Source organism: Heterodontus francisci, chromosome 10 (assembly GCF_036365525.1).
Source record: "Heterodontus francisci isolate sHetFra1 chromosome 10, sHetFra1.hap1, whole genome shotgun sequence".
Lineage (NCBI taxonomy): Eukaryota > Metazoa > Chordata > Chondrichthyes > Heterodontiformes > Heterodontidae > Heterodontus > Heterodontus francisci.
The window spans coordinates 13901817-13917515 of NC_090380.1; the positions used below are offsets into that span (position 1 = coordinate 13901817).

General features: G+C 44.7%; 1 protein-coding gene across 8 annotated transcripts in view; it reads left to right on the top strand.

Moving 5' to 3' along the window:
* The window catches only part of LOC137374301 (pleckstrin homology-like domain family B member 1), a 505821-nt gene that overhangs the window by 449882 nt on the left and 40240 nt on the right, over nt 1-15699 (top strand). For all 8 annotated transcript variants that reach the window (XM_068040126.1, XM_068040127.1, XM_068040125.1 and 5 more), the window contains one exon: nt 6851-6941. In XM_068040126.1, the coding sequence (XP_067896227.1) occupies nt 6851-6941 (91 nt within the window). The remainder of the gene's footprint in view (nt 1-6850; nt 6942-15699) is intronic.

A 15699-nucleotide genomic window follows, 5' to 3' on the forward strand; every position in this document is an offset into this window, starting at 1 on the left:
TGCAGCAGTGTGTACCATCTACAAGATGCACTGCAGCAATGCACCAAGGCTCCTTAGACAACACCTTCCAAACCCGCGACCTCTACCAACTAGAAGGACAAGGGCAGCAGATGCATGGAAACACCATCACCTGGAACTCCCTTCCTAACAGCACTGTGGGTGTACCTACCCCACATGGACTGCAACGGTTCAAGAAGGCAGCTCAAGGGCAATTAGGGATGGACGATAAATGCTGGCTTTGCCAGTGACACCCACATCCCATGAATGAATAAAAAAAGTAAAAAAATGCATTCAAAGACCTTGGAGAGAAAAGGGTGGTTGGAGATGGGGCAATAGTTTGCAAGGTCAGAGGGGTCAAGGACTGGTTTTTGAGGAGGGTGGTGACGGCTGATTTGAAGTGGAGGAGGACAGTACTGCTGGAGAGGGAACCATTAACAACATCAGTGAACATACACATTGTATTTTGTCTGGGCAACTGATGCAAGGATAAGTTCATTCTCATTAGCCTAATTTCCAAGTCTAGCTCCTCGGAGTTTAATGCTTTGACGGAGACTGCTTCACGTTAACTCCAACTGGTGCATGAGAGAATGAAATTAGACCCAGAACCCACATCTGGATGTGATAAATATAATAAACCAAGACCAGACCATGCTGACAATTTGACGGGCCACATACATCTTTTAGCAACGTTCAAAATGAAAGACCAGAGGACTTGACCACCTGATGAAATGTTGTGAGCCCTGTCAGGATGTTTAAAATCTCAGGTGTGATTGAAACCGGCCTTCGATTCACAGTTCGAACCAGGTGCTTCCTGTTAATAACATGCAAAGCTTTGGTGAAAAAGCATCAGACAACATTAACACGAGTGTTCGATACTGAACTGCAGTTTAGGGACACGTTTAACTCTGGGAAATAAACATTTGATGCTTTAAGATAAAAGTCTCTAATCGGGCAATAAAATATGCTGCTTAAACACATATGTTGGTCGTTGACTGTAAACTGTTCCAGAACCTGCAAACTGTAAGTAATGTGACAAGGTGTCAGGCATCTGGTAGTGAGATGATCCAGCCTGGCTTTCACTGAATTTTTAGTCAAGTAGCAGAGGACTGAATATCAGATTCTCAGGTTTTCTGAATTCACATCTCTCTCATCAGGTTCAAAAATCCACTTGCGGGAGGGAATATTACAGTTCACCCAGCAAGGACCTTTTCCTGCGGGAATCTGTTCCAACATTTTTGCATTCTTGATTACAATCAGCCAGTCTGACAAAGTCATGAAGGGATTTGTGAACTGTTACATTTATGCAATAATACTGCTTGTTAGAAAGCGTTTTCAGTGCTCCGTTCAACACTGTGACGTCTCTTTTAACCTGTTAACTGCAGAGGCATGCTTAGCATTTATCAGCGGTGAAATTTTCCCAGTGGACTCAGTCCTAGTCCCACTCCAGAGACTTGAGGACAAAATCTAGACCGACACTCCCAGTGCAGTACCGAGGGAGTGCTGCACTGTCAGAGGTGCTGACTATCAGATACGGTATTAAACCAAGGCCCTGTCTGTTCCATCAGATGGATGTAAAATATCCCATGGCAGTATTTCAAAGAGGAGCAGGGGAGTTCTCTCTGGTGTCCTGACCAATATTAACCCCTCAATCAACATCACTAAAAATCAGATTATCTGGTCATTACCGCATTGCTGATTGTGGGAGCTTGCTGTGTACAAATTGGCTGTGCATTTCCTACGTTGCAAACAGTGAGTCCACTCCAAAAAGTAAAGAACTGTAAAGCACTTTGAGACATCCTGTGGTCATAAAATATATTATATAAATGCAAGTCTTTCTTTTGGAAACTTCAGCTGCTTTTTGACTTATTCCGATATTATTCCGTAGGTCACAATTATTACCGCCAGTTGCCCTGAGGTGTTAACACAGCACTCATCATATTGTAATTTAAGTCAGAGAGTGTCTGCAATCACCATGATTAACCACCTTAACAAGCAGAAAATGTACTTAATCTTTGCACTTCTCCAACTGAAACACAGTCTGACCAACCCACATAAAACAAAGACAATTTACTTTGGAGGAGGCGAGACAGGTTTAGTCATGGAGATAGCACCACGGTCAAATCAAAGTCCCAGAAGGAATTGGGAGGTGGCTTAAAAAAAAACAAAAAATAGATTTGGCAAGATGTCCAAGGATGCCAGTATTGTAGGAGGGCGGCATATGGTCAGGGAGCCACAAGAGGGCAGCAGAGGGTCAGGGAGCCACAAGAGGGCGGCAGAGGGTCAGGGAACCACAAGAGGGCAGCAGAGGGTCAGGGAGCCACAAGAGGGCAGCAGAGGGTCAGTGCTATGTTGGAGGGAAGCCTTTTACAATGAAACCTTTTTACTGGATTCTGTGTTCTGGGCAATTCCTTTTGTTTTGTTTTTGCTAAATTTTATCATTTTAAGCATAGGCCCCATGAAAGCCTCATGCGCCTGGCACAATCCTTTGCAATGTCTGTTAGTCCATAAATGTGACATAAGAATCTTTTATAAGTAGCGATTCACATAAATTTCATCGTTCCCATTGGCTGAATTTAGTATCCCAGGATTCACGGTTTGAACCAGTTTCCATGGTAACTGCGAATTGATTCTTGCTTTGGTTTGTCAGCGGCACACTCAATCGGGTTTGGATTGTGTGGTGAGAGGACTCTTTTCAGGGACAACACGAGGCAGGTAGAAAGGGGGACGGGAAAGTCCCGACTTACTGAAAGGTGCTGAGAATATTAATCAAGAAATAAAAGGAGCTTGTAACAAAATAATCATGAGAATTGTAATCTTCATATGACTGGAGAAATCAAATTGGTAAAAGTAGTTTGTTGGAGGACGAGTACATGGAATGTTGAGACAGTTTCCCAAAACAATCTGTTGTGGAGCTAACCAGGGAAGAGACTGTTTTCGATCTTGTTTTGTATAATGAGACAGGGTTAATTTGTAATTTCATACTAAGGGATCCTCTGAGGAAGAGTGATAATATAACATTTCATATTGAGTTTGAGAATGATGTATGCAAGTCTGAAACTGGAGTATGGAAATTAAATAAAGCCAATTAGAAAGGTATGAGTGGTGATTTGGCTAAGGTTGATTGTGCAAGTAGATTAAAAGGTATGACAGCGGATAACCAATCATGAACATTTAAAGAGATATTTCATAATTTACAACAAATATATATTCTATCGTGAAGTAAACACATCATGGGAAAAGTAATCCATCTGTGGCGAACTAAAGAGGTTAAGCATAGTATTAGATTTAAAAAAAGTTTCTAATGTGGCAAAGAAGAGAGGAAGCCTGGGGTTTGGGAGAGTTTTAGAAACCAGCAAAGGATGACCAAAAAATTGATTGAGGGAGAAAATAGAATCTGAGAATAAACTAGCAAAAAAATAACAATAGATTGTAAGAGCTTTTGCAAGCATATAAAAATGAAGAGAGGAACTTAAAGTAAACGTGGGTCCGTTAGAGGCTGGGACAGGAGAAATTATCATGGGGAATAAGGAAATGGCAGAGACATTAAACAAATATTTTTTTATCTGTCTTTACAGAAGAAGACACAAAAACTACCAGAAATAGTGGGGAACTGAGGGTCTAATGAGAGTGAGGAACTTAAAATAATTAATAATAGTGAAGAAAAAATACTGGGAAAATTAATGGGACTGAAAGCTGTCAAATCCCCAGGACCTGATGGTTTACATCTTAGTGTTTTAAAAGAGATGGCTGCAGAGATAGTGGGTGCACTGGTTGTGATTTTCCAAAATTCCCTGGATTCTAGAATGGTCTCAGCAGATTGGAAATTAGCACTATTCAAGAAAGGAGGGAGAGAGAAAACAGGGAACTACAGGCCAGTTAGACTGACATCAGTCACTGGGACAATGCTGGAATCCATTATTAAGGATATGGTTGTGGTAACAGGGCACTTCGAAAATCTTGTGATTGGGCAGATTCAACACGGTTTTACGGAAGGGAAATCATGTTTGACAAATCTATTTGAGCTAATTGAGGATGTAACTAGCAGGGTAGATAAAGGGGAGCCAGTGGATGTACTCCATTTGAATTTTCAAAAGGCATTCGATAAGGTGCCACTCGAAAGGTTGTTGCACAGGATGGGAGCTCATGGGATTGGGGATAAAATATTGGCATGGATTGAGGATTGGTTAGAGGACAGAGAGTAGGAATGAATGGGTCATTTTAGATAGCAGGCAGTGACTAGTGGAGTGTGACAAGGATCAGTGCTGGTGTCTCAACTATTTACAATCTATATTAATGACTCCGAGGTCGAGACACGAGTAATATACCTAGGTTTTCTGATGACACAAAGCTAGTTGGAAAAGTGGGCTTTGAGGAGGACACAAAGTGTCTGAAAAGGATATAGACAGGTTAAGTGAGTGGGCAAGCAGGTGACAAATGGAGTAAAATGACAGGAAATGTGAGGCTATTCACTTTTGTGGGAAGAATAGAAAAACGAAATTGTTTAAATGGTGAGAGACTGTTGAATATTGGCAGTGAGAGGGATTTGGGTGCCTCTGCACAAGAAAGTTGCAGGTTAACATGCAGGTACAGCAAGCAATTAGGAAGGCAAATAGTATTTTGGCCTTTATTGCAAGGTAATTGGAGTACAAGAGTAAGGAAGTCTTGCTGCGACTGTACAGAGCTTTGGTGAGACCACAGCTGGAGTACTGTGCACACTTTTGGTCTCCATATCAAAGGAAGGATATACTTGCATTGGAGACGGTACTGAGAAGGTTCATTTGATTGGCCCCTGGAATGAGAGGGTTGTATTAGGAGGGATTGAGTAGAATGGGCCTATACCCTCAGAGGCTTAGAAGAATGGGAGATAATCTCATTGAAGCGTGTACGATTCTGAGAGGACTTGACGGTAGTTACTGAGAGGCGGTTTCCCCTGGTTGGAGAATCTAGAACCCAGGGCATAGTCTCAGGGTGAAGGGGTTGACCATTTCCATTTGAGATGAGAGAGGGTTGTGAATCTTTGGAATTCTCTACCCCAGAGGGTTGTGGATGGTTAGTAATTGAGTATATTCAAGACGGAGCTTGATATGTCTTTGGATACTAAATGAATCGAAGGATATGGGGATAAGGTGGGAAAGTGGAGTTGTGGTCACGGATCAGCCATGATTTTATGGAATGGTGGAGCAGCCTCCAGGGAATGTGCGGCTTCTGCTTTTATTTCTGATATTCTTTAAACCATGCCAAGGGATAAAATACTGTCAGCCATCTCCATTCTACATTCAATCAGGGGACTGGTTTGGCCAGTGGCCAGCAATATAGATGTTGCAGATGAGATATTCCTCTCTGATCACCAGTGTGCCTCAAACGGACGCAGTCATCCATGTTTATCTACCTAGGCAGGCTGCACCAGAAGAAACACACCCTTTAAATTACAGTACATCGCTGAGCACCAAGTCCTGGGACACTGCACTCAGTAGATCTCCGAGCACCAATCCCCGGGAGACTGAATAGAATCATAGAAGGTTGAAAGAACAGAAAGAGTCCACTTGGCCCATCGTGTCTGTGCTGGCCGAAAAACGATCCACCCATTCTATTCCCACCTTCCAGCATTTGGTCTGTAGCCCTGCAGATTACGGCACTTGAGGTGCATATCCAGACTCCTTTTGAACGAGTTGAGGGTTTCTGCCTCAACTACCCTTTCAGGCAGTGAGTTCCAGATCTCCATCACCCTCTGGATGAAAATGTTTTTCCTCATCTCCCCTCTAATTTTTCTACCAATCACTTTAAATCTATGATTCCCAAGTCACTGATCTCTCTGCTAAGGTGAATAGACCCTTCACCTCCACTCTATCCAGGCCCCTCAAAATTTTGTACATTTCAATCAAATCTCTCTTCAGCCTTCTCTGTTCCAAGGTGAACAACCCCAGCCTATCCAATCTTTCCTCATAGCTGCATTTTTCCAGTCCTGGCAACATCCTCGTAAATCTCCTCTGTACCCTCTCTAGTGCAATTACATCCTTTCTGTAATGAGATGACCAGAAGTGCACACAGTTCTCAAGTTATGGCCTAACCAATGAGTTATACAGTTCCAGCATAACCTCCCTGCTCTTGTATTCTATACCTCGGCTAATAAAGGAAAGGATTCCATATGCCTTCTTAACCACCTTATTGACCTGTCCTGCTACCTTCAGGGATCTGTGGACATTCACTCCAAGGTCCCTCACTTCCTCTACACTTCTCAGTATTTTCCCATTAATCGTGTATTCCTTTGCCTTGTTTGACCTCCACTTGGTCAATCTCCGAGCACCAGCCCCTGGGACAGTGCACTCAGTAGATCTCTCCAAATCAACATACTCCTTAATTTTTATTTTTCCATTTAAAGCTTTCTATTCTCTCTCAACCAATTGCTTGATCCCTCTTCCTATGTTTCTATGCATCGCCCCTGAGTTCTCTGCACTTCGTTTTTACAGCCTTTCATGTTGAACTGGATCAAATGTTTTCTCCAAATCTATTTCACATTGTAGGAATTTTCCTATATTGACCTGTGTTGTCGTTTCCTAGGTCAGACACCTAGCTGGAATGTGGAATGTGGGTTTATTATGGACAAAGTGAGACTTGTATTGAGAGAAGCGACTTGGAGATCCGACAAATCACTCAGTATAGCTGCAGAGCTATGTGTTCCACCAGTAATCAAAAAAACTGTCACTTGCATACATTATCTTGCTGAGTTTATGCAATTTTGCAGAACAGTCATCAGCTTTATAATAAACTTTAAATTAGTGCAAACTCAGATAACAGCCTTTTCATTTAAAGATACAGTGCACTTATTTTGCTTTGTGTGTTTTTTGCCCAGTGCCAGTACGTTTAATGTTGCTAAACTTGAAGAGATGGAACGCTTGTTAAAGGAAGCACAGGCGGAAAAGGCATGGCTAATCGAAAGCAAAGTGAGTTCTCGGCTGTTACGTTTCACAGTCTACGTATATCTCCAATGTGTTACAGTTTGTTGTTCCTTTAAGATGTAAAGTTATGATTAAAAGCTCAAAGAAAGCTTTTAAAAACATGAAATTCATTTCACCATAATCTTCTGTGACAAAATGGATATTTTCGTCTGTGGTAAACTTGAACTCATCCAAGACCCTGCTGCTATATCCAAACTCACACCAAGTCCCTACATTGGCTCCTGGTCTGGCAATGTATCAAACTTCAAATTCTCATCTTTATTTTCAAATCCCTCTGTGGCCTCACCCCTCCCTATCTCTGTAATCTCCTCCAGCCCCACAACCCTCCGGTGTATCTGGGCTCAACTAATTCTGGCCTCTTGTCCAGCTCCCATTTCCTTCGCCCCACCATTAGCAGCCATGCCTTCAGCTATCTAGGCCCTATACACTCGAATACCCTCTCTAAACCTCGGTGGATTACCTCGCTCTCTCCTCCTTTATGAGGCTCCATAAAACGTCCCTCTTTGAGCAAGCTTTTGGTCACACACCTAATATCTCCTCATGTTGGAAAATGCTCCTGTTAAATGGCCACCAGTTGAACTGCCTCTGTCAGTGTCAGATTTCCACTGGTTTTATACACACTCTCAGAGCATAATACTGATGGTCAGGTTATTGCTGCACATGGTTTGGGGGGAGGTGGGAGTTATTGTCCATAATTGGGGGGGGGGAGGTGGTGGTTATTGTCCATAATGAGGGGGGGTTATTGTCCATAATGGGGGGGAAGGAGGTGGGGGTTATTGTCCATAATGGGGGGGGGGGGGGAGGTGGGGGTTATTGTCCATAATGGGGGGAGGGGGGGAGCTGGGGGTATTGTCCATAATGGGGGGGGAGGTGGGGGTTATTGTCCATAATGGGGAGGGTGGGGGGGGGGGGTTATTGCCCATAATGGGGGGGGGGGATTATTGTCCATAATGGGGGGGGAGGTGGGGTTATTGTCCATAATGGGGGGGGGAGTTATTGTCCAAAATGTGGGGGGAGGTTATTGTCCATAATGGGGGGTGGGGGGGTTGTTGTCCTTAATGGGGGGGGGGTGGGGGTTATCATCTATAATGGGTGCGGGGGGGGTGGGGGTTATTGTCCATAATGGGGCGTCACAGTGGCGCAGTGGTTAGCACCGCAGCCTCACAGCTCCAGCGACCCAGGTTCAATTCTGGGTACTGCCTGTGTGGAGTTTGCAAGTTCTCCCTGTGTCTGCGTGGGTTTCCTCCGGGTGCTCCGGTTTCCTCCCACATGCCAAAGACTTGCAGGTTGATATAATTGGCCATTATAAATTGCCCTTAGTATAAGTAGGTGGTAGGGAAATATAGGGACAGGTGGGGATGTGGTAGGAATATGGGATTAGTGGAGGATTAATATAAATGGGTGGTTGATGGTCGGCACAGACTCGGTGGGCCGAAGGACCTGTTTCAGTGCTGTATCTCTAAACTAAATGGGGGGGGGGGAGGTGAGGATTATTGACCATAATGGGGGGGAGGAGGGGTTTATTGTCTATATGGGGGGGTGGGGGGTTATTGTCCATAATGTGGGGAGGGGAGGTGGGGGTTATGGTCCATAATGGGGGAGGGGGGGGGAAGGTGGGGATTATTGTTCATAATGGGGGAGGGGAGGTAGGGGTTATTGTCCATAATGGGGGAGGCGAGGTGGGGGTTAATGTCCATAATGTGGTTGGGGGGGGGGAAGGTGGGGATTATTGTTCATAATGGGGGAGGGGAGGTGGGGGTTATTGTCCATAATGGGGGAGGGGAGGTGAGGGTTATTGTCCATGTTGTGCGGGGGTGGGGAGGGAGATGGTGGTTATTGTCTCTGATAGGCGGAAGATTTAGTCCTCGATTTGGTATTTGGGATTATTGCTCTGATTGGGGATTATTGCTCTGATTGGGGATTATTGCTCTGATTGGGGGCTATGGCTCTGATTGGGGATTATTGCTCTGATTGGGGATTATTGTTCTGATTGGGGATTATTGCTCTGGGGATTATTGCTCTCATTGGGGGTTATTGCTCTGATTGGGGATTATTGCACTGATTGGGGGTTATTGCTCTGATTGGGGGTTATTGCTCTGATTGGGAATTATTGCTCTTTGGGGGCGATTGCTCTGATTGGGGATTATTGCTCTGATTGGGGATTATTGTTCTGATTGGGGATTATTGCTCTGGGGATTATTGCTCTCATTGGGGGTTATTGCTCTGATTGGGGATTATTGCACTGATTGGGGGTTATTGCTCTGATTGGGGGTTATTGCTCTGATTGGGAATTATTGCTCTGATTGGGGGCGATTGCTCTGATTGGGGATTATTGCTCTGATTGGGGATTATTGCACTGATTGGGGGTTATTGCTCTGATTGGGGGTTATTGCTCTGATTGGGGATTATTGCTCTGGGGATTATTGCTCTGATTGGGGATTATTGCTCTGATTGGGGATTATTGCTCTGATTGGGGGCTATTGCTCTGATTGGGGATTATTGCTCTGATTGGGGATAGTTGCTTTAATTGGGGATTTTTGCTCTGATTGGGGGCTATTGCTCTGATTGGGGATTATTGCTCTGATTGGGGATTATTGCTCTGATTGGGGGCTATTGCTCTGATTGGTGATTATTGCTCTGATTGGGGGCTATTGCTCAGATTGCGGATTATTGCTCTGATTGGGGGCTATTGCTCTGATTGGGGATTATTGCTCTGATTGGGGATTATTGCTCTGATTGGTGGCTATTGCTCTGATTGGGGATTTTTGCTCTGATTGGGGGCTATTGCTCTGATTGGGGATTATTGCTCTGATTGGGGGTTATTGCTCTGATTGGGGATTATTGCTCTGATTGGGGGCTATTGCTCTGATTAGGGATTATTGCTCTGATTGGGGGTTATTGCTCTGATTGGGGATTATTGCTCTGATTGGGGGTTATTGCTCTGATTGGGGGTTATTGCTCTGATTGGGGGCTCTCGCTCTGATTGGGCATTATTGCTCTGATTGGGGGCTATTGCTCTGATTGGGGATTATTGCTTTGATTGGGGATTATTGCTCTGATTGGGGATTATTGCTCTGATTGGGGGCTATTGCTCTGATTAGGGATTATTGCTCTGATTGGGGGTTATTGCTCTGATTCGGGATTATTGCTCTGATTGGGGGTTATTGCTCTGATTGGGGATTATTGCTCTGATTCGGGGCTATTGCTCTGATTGGGGATTATTGCTTTGATTGGGGATTATTGCTCCGATTGGGGATTATTGCTCTGATTGGGGGCTATTGCTCTGATTGTGGATCATTGCTCTGATTGGGGGTTATTGCTCCGATTGGGGGTTATTGCTCTGATTGGGGGCGATTGCTCTGATTGGGGATTATTGCTCTGATTGGGGATTATCGCTCTGATTGGGGATTATTGCTCTGATTGGGGGCTATTGCTCTGATTGGGGATTATTGCTCTGATTGGGGATTATTGCTCAGATTGCGGATTATTGCTCTGATTCGGGGCAATTGCTCTGATTGGGAATGATTGCTCTGATTGGGGATTATTGCTCTGATTGGGAGCTATAGCTCTGATCAGGAGCTATTGTTCTGATTGGTGGCTATTGCTCTGATTGGGGGCTATTGCTCTGATTGGGGGCTATTGTTCTGATTGGGGATTATTGCTCTGATTGGGGATTATTGCTCTGATTGGGGGCTATTGCTCTGATTGGGGGTTATTGCTCTGATTGGGGGCTCTCGCTCTGATTGGGGATTATTGCTCTAATTGGGGATTATTGCTTTGATTGGGGATTATTGCTCTGATTGGGGATTATTGCTCTGATTGGGGGCTACTGCTCTGATTGGGGATTATTGCTCTGATTGGGGATTATTGCTCTGATTGGGGATTATTGCTCTGATTGGGCATTATTGCTCTGATTGGGGGCTATTGCTCTGATTGGGGATTATTGCTTTGATTGTGGATTATTGCTCTGATTGGGGATTATTGCTCTGATTGGGGGCTATTGCTCTGATTGGGGATTATTGCTCTGATTGGGGGTTATTGCTCTGATTGGGGATCATTGCTCTGATTGGGGGCTATTGCTCTGATTGGGGATTATTGCTCTGCTTGGGGATTATTGCTCTGATTGGGGGCTATTGACCTGAATGGGGATGATTGCTCTGATTGGGGATTTTTGCTCTGATTGGGGATATTGCTCTGATTGGGGGCTATTGCTCTGATTGGGGATTATTGCTCTGCTTGGGGATTATTGCTCTGATTGGGGGCTATTGACCTGAATGTGGATGATTGCTCTGATTGGGGGTTATTGCTCTGATTGGGGATTATTGCTCTGATTGGGGGCGATTGCTCTGATTGGGGATTATTGCTTTGATTGGGGATTATTGCTCTGATTGGGGATTATTGCTCTGATTGGGGGCTATTGCTCTGATTGGGGGTTATTGCTCTGATTGGGGGTTATTGCTCTGATTGGGGGCGATCGCTCTGATTGGGGATTATCGCACTGATTGGGGGCTATTGCTCTGATTGGGGATTATTGCCCTGATTGGGGATTATTGCTCTGATTGGGGCTATTGCTCTGATTGGGGATTATTGCTGTGATAAGGGATTATTGCTCTGATTGGGGGTTATTGCTCTGATTGGGGATTATTGCTCTGATTGGGGATTATTGCTCTGATTGGGGGCTATTGCTCTGATTGGGGATTATTGCTCTGATTGGGGATTATTGCTCTGATTGGGGGCTATTGCTCTGATTGCGGATTATTGCTCTGATTGGGGATTATTGCTCTGATTGGGGGTTATTGCTCTGATTGGGGGTTATTGCTCTGATTGGGGGCGATTGCTCTGATTGGGGATTATTGCTCTGATTGGGGATTAATGCTCTGATTGGGGGCTATTGCTCTGATTGGTGATTATTGCTCTGATTGGGGATTATTGCTCTGATTGGGGATTATTGCTCTGATTGGGGGCTATTGCTCTGATTGGGGATTATTGCTCTGATTGGGGGCTATTGCTCTGATTGGGAATTATTGCTGTGATTGGGGATTGTTGCTCTGATTGGGGATTGTTGCTCTGATTGGGGATTTTTGCTCTGATTGAGGGCTATTGCTCTGATTGGGGATTATTGCTCTGATTGGGGATTATTGCTCTGATTGGGGGCTATTGCTCTGATTGATGATTATTGCTCTGATTGGGGGCTATTGCTCTGATTGGGGATTATTGCTCTGATTGGGGATTATTGCTCAGATTGCGGATTGTTGCTCTGATTCGGGGCAATTGCTCTGATTGGGAATTATTGCTCTGATTGGGGATTATTGCTCTGATTGGGGATTATTGCTCTGATTGGGGGCTATTGCTCTGATTGGGAATTATTGCTCTGATTGGGGATTATTGCTCTGATTGGGGATTGTTGCTCTGATTGGCGGCTATTGCTCTGATTGGGGATTTTTGCTCAGATTGGGGATTATTGCTCTGATTGGGGGCTATTGCTCTGATTGGTGATTATTGCTCTGATTGGGGGCTATTGCTCTGATTGGGGGCTATTGCTCTGATTGGGTTTTATTGCTCTGATTGGGGATTATTGCTCAGATTGCGGATTATTGCTCTGATTCGGGGCAATTGCTCTGATTGGGAATTATTGCTCTGATTGGGGATTATTGCTCTGATTGGGAGCTATTGCTCTGATTGGTGGCTATTGCTCTGATTGGGGGCTATTGCTCTGATTGGGAATTATTGCTCTGATTGGGGATTATTGCTCTGATTGGGGGCTCTCGCTCTGATTGGGGATTATTGCTCTTATTGGGGATTATTGCTCTGATTGGGGATTCTTGCTCTGATTGGGGGCTCTCGCTCTGATTGGGGATTATTGCTCTTATTGGGGATTATTGCTCTGATTGGGGATTATTGCTCTTATTGGGGATTATTGCTCTGATTGGGCATTATTGCTCTGATTGGGGATTATTGCTCTGATTGGGGGCTATTGCTCTGATTGGGGATTATTGCTTTGATTGGGGATTATTGCTCTGATTGGGGATTATTGCTCTGATTGGGGGCTATTGCTCTGATTGGGGATTATTGCTCTGATTGGGGGTTATTGCTCTGATTGGGGATCATTGCTCTGATTGGGGGCTATAGCTCTGATTGTGGATTATTGCTCTGATTGGGGGCTATTGCTCTGATTGGGGATTATTGCTCTGCTTGGGGATTATTGCTCTGATTGGGGGTTATTGCTCTGATTGGGGATCATTGCTCTGATTGGGGGCTATAGCTCTGATTGGGGATTTTTGCTCTGATTGTGGATTATTGCTCTGATTGGGGGCTATTGCTCTGATTGGGGATTATTGCTCTGATTGGGGATTATTGCTCTGATTGGGGGTTATTGCTCTGATTGGGGATCATTGCTCTGATTGGGGGCTATTGCTCTGATTGGGGATTATTGCTCTGCTTGGGGATTATTGCTCTGATTGGGGGCTATTGACCTGAATGGGGATGATTGCTTTGATTGGGGATTATTGCTCTGATTGGGGATTATTGCTCTGATTGGGGGCTATTGCTCTGATTGGGGGTTATTGCTCTGATTGGGGGTTATTGCTCTGATTGGGGGCGATCGCTCTGATTGGGGATTATCGCACTGATTGGGGGCTATTGCTCTGATTGGGGATTATTGCCCTGATTGGGGATTATTGCTCTGATTGGGGCTATTGCTCTGATTGGGGATTATTGCTGTGATAAGGGATTATTGCTCTGATTGGGGGTTATTGCTCTGATTGGGGATTATTGCTCTGATTGGGGATTATTGCTCTGATTGGGGGCTATTGCTCTGATTGGGGATTATTGCTCTGATTGGGGATTATTGCTCTGATTGGGGGCTATTGCTCTGATTGCGGATTATTGCTCTGATTGGGGATTATTGCTCTGATTGGGGGTTATTGCTCTGATTGGGGGTTATTGCTCTGATTGGGGGCGATTGCTCTGATTGGGGATTATTGCTCTGATTGGGGATTAATGCTCTGATTGGGGGCTATTGCTCTGATTGGTGATTATTGCTCTGATTGGGGATTATTGCTCTGATTGGGGATTATTGCTCTGATTGGGGGCTATTGCTCTGATTGGGGGCTATTGCTCTGATTGGGGATTATTGCTCTGATTGGGGGCTATTGCTCTGATTGGGAATTATTGCTCTGATTGGGGATTGTTGCTCTGATTGGGGATTGTTGCTCTGATTGGGGATTTTTGCTCTGATTGGGGGCTATTGCTCTGATTGGGGATTATTGCTCTGATTGGGGATTATTGCTCTGATTGGGGGCTATTGCTCTGATTGATGATTATTGCTCTGATTGGGGGCTATTGCTCTGATTGGGGATTATTGCTCTGATTGGGGATTATTGCTCAGATTGCGGATTGTTGCTCTGATTCGGGGCAATTGCTCTGATTGGGAATTATTGCTCTGATTGGGGATTATTGCTCTGATTGGGGATTATTGCTCTGATTGGGGGCTATTGCTCTGATTAGGAATTATTGCTCTGATTGGGGATTATTGCTCTGATTGGGGATTGTTGCTCTGATTGGCGGCTATTGCTCTGATTGGGGATTTTTGCTCAGATTGGGGATTATTGCTCTGATTGGGGGCTATTGCTCTGATTGGTGATTATTGCTCTGATTGGGGGCTATTGCTCTGATTGGGAGCTATTGCTCTGATTGGGTTTTATTGCTCTGATTGGGGATTATTGCTCAGATTGCGGATTATTGCTCTGATTCGGGGCAATTGCTCTGATTGGGAATTATTGCTCTGATTGGGGATTATTGCTCTGATTGGGAGCTATTGCTCTGATTGGTGGCTATTGCTCTGATTGGGGGCTATTGCTCTGATTGGGGATTATTGCTTTGATTGGGGATTATTGCTCTGATTGGGGATTATTGCTCTGATTGGGGGCTATTGCTCTGATTGGGGATTATTGCTCTGATTGGGGGTTATTGCTCTGATTGGGGATCATTGCTCTGATTGGGGGCTATAGCTCTGATTGGGGATTTTTGCTCTGATTGTGGATTATTGCTCTGATTGGGGGCTATTGCTCTGATTGGGGATTATTGCTCTGCTTGGGGATTATTTCTCTGATTGGGGGCTATTGACCTGAATGGGATGATTGCTCTGATTGGGGGTTATTGCTCTGATTGGGGATTATTGCTTTGATTGGGGATTATTGCTCTGATTGGGGATTATTGCTCTGATTGGGGGCTATTGCTCTGATTGGGGATTATTGCTCTGATTGGGGGCGATTGCTCTGATTTGGGATTATTGCTCTGATTGGGGATTATCACTCTGATTGGGGATTATCGCTCTGATTGCGAGCTACTGCTCTGATTGGGGATTATTGCCCTGATTGGGGGCTATTGCTCTGATTGGGGATTATTGCTCTGAGTGGGGATTATTGCTCTGATTGGGGATTATTGCTCTGATTGGGGGCTATTGCTCTGATTGGGGATTATTGCTCTGATTGGGGATTATTGCTCTGATTGGGGATTATTGCTCTGATTGGGGGCTATTGCTCTGATTGGGGATTATTGCTCTGATTGGGGATTATTGCTCTGATTGGGGGCTATTGCTCTGTTTGCGGATTATTGCTCTGAATGGGGGTTATTGCTCTGATTGGGGGTTATTGCTCTGATTGGGGGCGATTGCTCTGATTGGGGATTAATGCTCTGATTGGGGGCTATTGCTCTGATTGGTGATTATTGCTCTGATTGGGGA